Source organism: Enhydra lutris, unplaced genomic scaffold, assembly GCF_002288905.1.
Source record: "Enhydra lutris kenyoni isolate GAN:26980312 unplaced genomic scaffold, ASM228890v2 scaffoldscaffold9, whole genome shotgun sequence".
NCBI lineage: Eukaryota > Metazoa > Chordata > Mammalia > Carnivora > Mustelidae > Enhydra > Enhydra lutris.
Genome location: NW_019154093.1, coordinates 75,204,655 through 75,210,654, shown reverse-complemented (window position 1 = coordinate 75,210,654; position 6,000 = coordinate 75,204,655). Strand labels below are relative to the sequence as shown.

The 6,000-nt window shown below is 46.3% G+C and overlaps 1 protein-coding gene across 2 annotated transcripts; it reads right to left on the bottom strand.

Moving 5' to 3' along the window:
• LOC111143639 (primary cilia formation) lies at positions 1-5,200 on the bottom strand. Of its 2 annotated transcripts, XM_022497459.1 has the most exons (6): positions 5,182-5,200; positions 4,818-4,960; positions 4,081-4,179; positions 3,226-3,356; positions 1,269-1,386; positions 1-69 (listed from the first exon to the last, which is right to left on the bottom strand). In XM_022497459.1, exons 1-6 carry the CDS (start codon positions 5,198-5,200, stop codon positions 1-3), a joined length of 579 nt encoding a protein of 192 aa, XP_022353167.1. The 2 variants fall into 2 exon arrangements, with proteins under 2 accessions (XP_022353167.1, XP_022353168.1); XM_022497460.1 differs by lacking the exon at positions 4,081-4,179 and having other exon boundaries at positions 3,226-3,337; positions 4,796-4,960.
• Between the last annotated feature and the right edge of the window lie 800 nt (positions 5,201-6,000).

Genomic DNA, 6,000 nt, shown 5'->3' with positions numbered 1-6,000 from the left:
TCAATTGTAAAACAGGCTTAGGTAGGCCACACGGTTCCGGTGCTTTCTGAAGTCCTTGTCGGTGGACAACTGCAATGAAGGAATATTGTCTGGGTCAATATTCTGATGCGATACCTCTGCCTCTGGTCTTCCTGACTTGCAAAATAGAAGTGCACATCAGAGCTGAAGCCCACCCCATAGGAACCAAGTCTTAGGATTCTGTCAATGTACAGCTGCTCTCTGTCATCTCCCTGTGCGGTCATGCTAGGACTTGGTAAGTCTCCAAGTATTCCTGGTAAGCTTCTCAAAAACAAAGATATGCATTTGATTCCTGAATGTTACTCAGAGGTCTAGCGTGATGATGTTGATACATTAGGCGTTTAACAAATAGTTGTGGAATTAACCCAAATTTCCTCTTAAAAAATAGCACCTCTGAGGGGCACCTGGGTGGCTCAGTGGGTTAAGCCGCTGCCTTCGGCTCAGGTCATGATCTCAGGGTCCTGGGATCGAGTCACGCATCAGGCTCTCTGCTCAGCAGGGAGCCTGCTTCCCTCTCTCTCTCTCTCTGCCTGCCTCTCCGTCTACTTGTGATCTCTCTCTCTGTCAAATAAATAAATAAAATCTTTAAAAAAAATAGCACCTCTGAAATTATGATAGCTCACATGGGTTGAATATTTATTACGTTATATGTACTATGTTAAATGCTTTTCTACATTAGCTTGATCTTTAAAACCGTATCAAATTGATTCTATTATAATATCCATTTTTAAAGAAGGAAAACTGCGGCTTAGAAAACTTGCCTGAGATCACCCAGTCAGCAATATGGGAGCTAGTATTTGAACCCAGGCAGTCTGTCCCCTGAATCCATCTTCTTACCAGAATGCTCTACAGCCCCCTCATGATCTGATACTCTAGTGGTATATGGAAAGAGCACTGGCCTAGGAGTCACAAGATCTAGATTCAAGTTGTCAGCTTGCACAGATCACTTAATCCATCAGAGTCTGATTTCTCTCCTCCATCACCAAGATATAATTGTCCTGTTCCTGTACCAGAACATTATTTGAGGATTAAGTATGAAAATGCGACTTTCGTCGTTCATAGCCACCTATAAAAATCTAATGAAACTGGGTGACTCTCCAAAAGGATTCTCATATGCATATCTGCACAAAACCGCACAAACATATACTGTCAGGGGAGCAAGGACTTCCTGCAGCTCTTTCTGGATAAGAAGCCCTGATACATATGAAAGTACCAGAGAGAGGGCTCTACATAAATTCAAGTCTTCTTACCTCAGCTTTTAGGGTTCTTTTCTGTAGACATGGTACCTGAGCCCAGTCTGGAGATCCAAATTTCATTGGCCAAGTGATTTTGGGGGGTGGCTTCATCTCCGGGTTGTATGTGCCAGGACTAGAAATAAAAATTTAAGCATCATGTGTAATAACTTAGTGACCATATACGAACTCCATCAGTACCACAGCTATCCTTGAACTTGGCCTAATTCTTTGAGAAAAGTCAACAGGCCAATTATCTTTCTAATGTGGGGCAACTGTGGGGTTTTCTTGCCTCTTAATGTATTTCCGATTAGCTGTGAGTGTTACAGATATTTAGTCTTGGGACGCCTGGGTGGCTCAGTCAGTTAAGCTCTGCCTTTGGCTCACGTCATGATCCCAGGGTCCTGGGACTAAGCTCCACACTGGGTTCCTTGCTCAGAGAGGAACCTGCTTCTCTTTCTCCTTCTCCCCCTCTCCCTCTCCCACTCCCCTCCCTTTATCTATTTCTCTCAAATAAATAACATTTAAAAAATAAATATATCTAGTCTTGACATCCCAGTTAAGATTAAAATCGATTCTAGTTCGAAAAATATTTCTGCAACCCAGTATCCTTGGCTGAGATCCCAGGAGGGGTGGGTGAGGAAAGAGTCTACCACCATCGTGAGTAAGTACTGCCCGTGATTTGAAACTGGGAGTAAGAGAGTGATGATTATTCAATCTCAGGATAAGGAGGCAGAACCAGTTAAAGTTTGACTGAGGTGGCATTATATTATAGTTGCCTTTGTTCATAACACTTGGTCTTTGGTGTAGACTTTTTGCTGCGTTAGAAATAGTACTTAGGGGCACCTAGGTGGCTCAGTTGGTTAAGCGACTGCCTTCGGCTCAGGTCATGATCCCAGGGTCCTGGGATTGAGCCCCGCATTGGGCTCCGTGCTCAGTGGGGAGCTTGCTTCTCCCTCTCCCTCTTCTGCTCTGCCTGCTTGTGTCTCTTGCTCTCTCTGTCAAATAAATAAATAAATAAATCTTAAAAAAAAAGAAAGAAATAGTACTTAGAATCAGCACGGGGCCAATATTCAACACTTCCACTTCCTTAATGCAGCCTGGAGAAAGTTACACTCATTCACTGATCCCTGCATTTCTCATGAACCAAAAAAGACCTTGACTCTTTGCCCTGCAGTTCCACCCATGCTGAGTGGCTTCCTGAAACACTGGGTCTACAAGGGCCACGTGCTCAGCCTCCGCCCCCCTGCTCTGTCTTCAGTTCCTCTCTGCTCACACTCTAGCCACACCAGCCTCCCCCTTATTCCTCCCACCCATTCCTCCCCAGCTTACAGCCTTTGCACTTGTAGCTCCTCCTTCCTAGGAAGCCCTGGCCCAGATCTTCACAGGCTGGCTCAGTCTCGTCATTCAGACTTCAGGTCAAGTGTCATTTCCCCTAAAGACCTTCCTGGACATCCTTGCCAAAGTGGCGCCATCCATCCCATCACCACCACCTTGTTCACTGTCTTCACAGTGCATCACTGGGTCACCACACTGCCCAGTATGCCTGTGACAGTCCTAGCTCATGGCTACTGTCTTGCCATAATTAGTAAGCACACTTTCAGAAGGGTCACTGTCTGACTGCTAAATTATATGGTAACTGTCCTTATTACCACTGATTTTTTTTAAGTGTATTTGCTTCTCATCTGTCCAGATTTGGCAGTGTAATTTGCAAGGAATGAGGATCCTTGTGCGATGGGTTTAATACAAAACCTCTGGATCCCTTGGAAGTGCCTAGCACATTGATAACTATTGATTGACTGAACCACTAGGATTTAGAATTCTATAATGCCAGAGATCTGGAAGGTCAGAGGTTGGCTCTTTAAAGATGGGTGGGTGGTTTCTTATTCAGAGGCATGGTTTGGATGGAACCCCTCCTTTGTGCATCCTTTCCTATTGCTGTTTGATGAAATGCTCCAGAAGAGAGAAGACATACCCAGGATAAGAATTGTCCTTTGAGTATGTCTTAAATCGAGGCAACGAGGCATTGAATGGAGCAAAATTTTGTTTGTGTATTTGCTCCTGAGGATTTGCAGCCTGGTACATGCCTGGGTAAAGCATCGTGTCCTGTTTGTCAGAAAAAGAAAACATGTTAGAGGGTGAGATATACACTTATAAAGGCTCTAATTAAAGAAAACCGACTCATCCTCTTTCTGTTCATGTATCAGCTATAGTTTTACCACCCCAGCTATAGATATAAGGCTACAGTAGGGAGAAAACCAAGATAAACATGGGATTCAGCTATTGAAACACACATACGCTGAGGCTGTAGAAAGAGATCAGCAGGAGGTAAAGGACCAAAGTGACTTGTTGCAACTGCTGCCCCCTCCATCCTACTTGGAGACTCTTTAGAGCCAGTACCCCTCTCTCGGAGCTCCAGTGTCAGAAAAATATCCAACAACTGATTAGGATCCTGTACTGAAGACTTTTAGACTTGAAAACCAAAGGGTTCAAAAGTAGCAATTTGTTTTTTCAGTGGCAAGATAAAAGGATATATAGAAACTAAGCTTTGGTACTTGAACATAAACTGTGTCAGCCCCAAAGAAATGGTCTTGATACCATTTCTTTCAAGGACTGTTTTCTGTGCTCCCAGGACTCTCATACACGTTTGAGATGCTAACCCCTAAACGTTCCAGATAGATTTCTTCATAGTGTTCGTCTAAATATTTTTCTTGAATTTCAGGGCACATTTTTTGGTAACTTCCCACTCTCCCCGCTTTGCTTCCCAATGCAAATACATGTAGCAACATGGATCACACGAAAATCTAAGCACATTCAAGCCATTTCTAACCTTGTTGATCGCCTTAAACCTCTCAGCTGTTCTGGCACCAAAAGTATATCCTTTTCTACTGGTCGGGATCTTAGAGAGGTTGTATGCCAATCCATATACCTTCAGGTAGTATATTTAAAAAAAGAGAGAAAGAAAGGAAACACACAGAGAATATTAAAACATCAAAACAGAATGAACTCAAAATGTTCTTATCTGACTCTTTTGCAGAAGTTGCTCTTTCTTTTTTGACTCCTCTGAGTGAAGACCATAGCAACAATTCTATAAGGAAGTCTGGTATACCAGTCTGCAAAGAAATGTGGCTGCCTAGGCAGAGTAAATGACATTCCTGTGCATTCCAGTGAATCCCGTCCTGTAAGCCCCACAGAGCTGAATTTGCCATAATCCCATCCTCAGTCTGATGGCCTTCACAAACCGATCTAGCAGCACAGCAACATTCCCAGTTTGGACTAATGGGAGGCATTGGTTCGGAGGCTTCGGAAGGTGAGGATGGAGTGGGGACTATATAGAGGACTATATGAAGAAAGGCTAGAAAGGCTTGCGTTTGGAGGGTGTTGGAAGTGGGGAGCAAGGGTCTTTTAATTTCCGACATTTGCTCTGACAGCTGGGTGCTGAGGACCAGGACACCTTCTCATGTTGCCAGCCCAAAGATCACAAATCCCATCGAATTTTTCTTCCACGGAGCCTGGGTATTCGCAGACAGGACGCTGAGACCCACCCAAGGGGAGGTGTATACTCACATCTTCTGCTATGTAACATCCAGGCCCTCTGTGGGGCGCTCCTCGAAGAGGGAGAAACTTGTTCCCCAACAAGTTTTGGGGGTGGTAATGAGGAAAGAGCTTCCTTTGTTGACGTGTACCAAAGGGGTAGCTAACCAGCGACTCTGAGGATCAGAAAGAGCAGAAACTCCACGTGAGGAAGGCCCCTTCGTCTAAGTGAGCGCCCTTGGGGGCACGTAGGTTGTGGGGAGGCCGAGACAGGACTGGGCCCCAAGAACAAAAACCCGACCGAACCCCGTGGAAGGTACGACTCCCCCCGCCCTCCAGCCTCCCCACTCTTCCTCCTGCCCTCTACCCTTGATTCCTCCACCTCAGCCCCGCGCACCCGCTTTGCCGAAACACATCGCGCGCAAGGCCGGGCTAGCAATTGTGTACCGCGTTGCTAAGGGAACGCAGGGGAACACAAGGGGAGTGGCTCCGCGCGCGCCTGCAGTGGGAGGGGTCTCCGGCCCAGCTGAGTCCGCGGCGGAGAGCAGTGTGGCCTGTGGCTAGGAGCAGGTGGAGGGTTTGCTGGACCCGTGGCTACGGCGGCTTCGCGGGTGAGGGATTGAGCAGAAGGGCTTTGGAAGCTGGGCCACCGGGAATGCGCTGCTGAAGCGGGACACTGGGTTCAGAATGCCCCGAAATCTGGACTGCCAGGATCATGACCTAGGAAAACAGAGCGCCTGCAGTGGTGGCGGGTGGGGTGGGCTCCCAGGACAACGCCTGCAGCAGGGGAAATGGGGACTAAGTGGAGCTTAGCCCAGACAATTCCCTTATAAGGCACCTCTTAGACCAATTTTTCTGCAGGTTGCCCCCTTCTATCTCTAAACGTGGCACGCACGAGGCTTTTATTTATTTTTAATATTATACTGACGCGGAGGGCAAAAGCGGGGGGAGTAGCAGGGAGAGGGAGAAGCAGGCTCATCGAGGAGCCCGATGGGGGGCTCAATCCCAGGACTCTGGGATCATGACCTGAGCCAACACCTAAGGACTTAGCCACCCAGGCACCCCAGGCACAAGGCTTATTTATTTATTTTTATTTTATTTTATTTTTTTAATCATTTTTTAAAATTTATTTTCAGCATAACAGTATTAATTGTTTTTGTACCACACCAAGTGCTCCATGCAGTCCGTACCCTCTCTAATACCCACCACCTGGTTC

Coding starts and splice junctions, on each gene's coding strand:
- LOC111143639 (XM_022497459.1), bottom strand. Junction 4,180..4,817: donor GATGTTACATAGCAGAAGAT/GTGAGTATACAC, acceptor TACTACCTGAAG/GTATATGGATTGGCATACAA. Junction 70..1,268: donor AAAGAACCCTAAAAGCTGAG/GTAAGAAGACTT, acceptor CCTTCATTGCAG/TTGTCCACCGACAAGGACTT.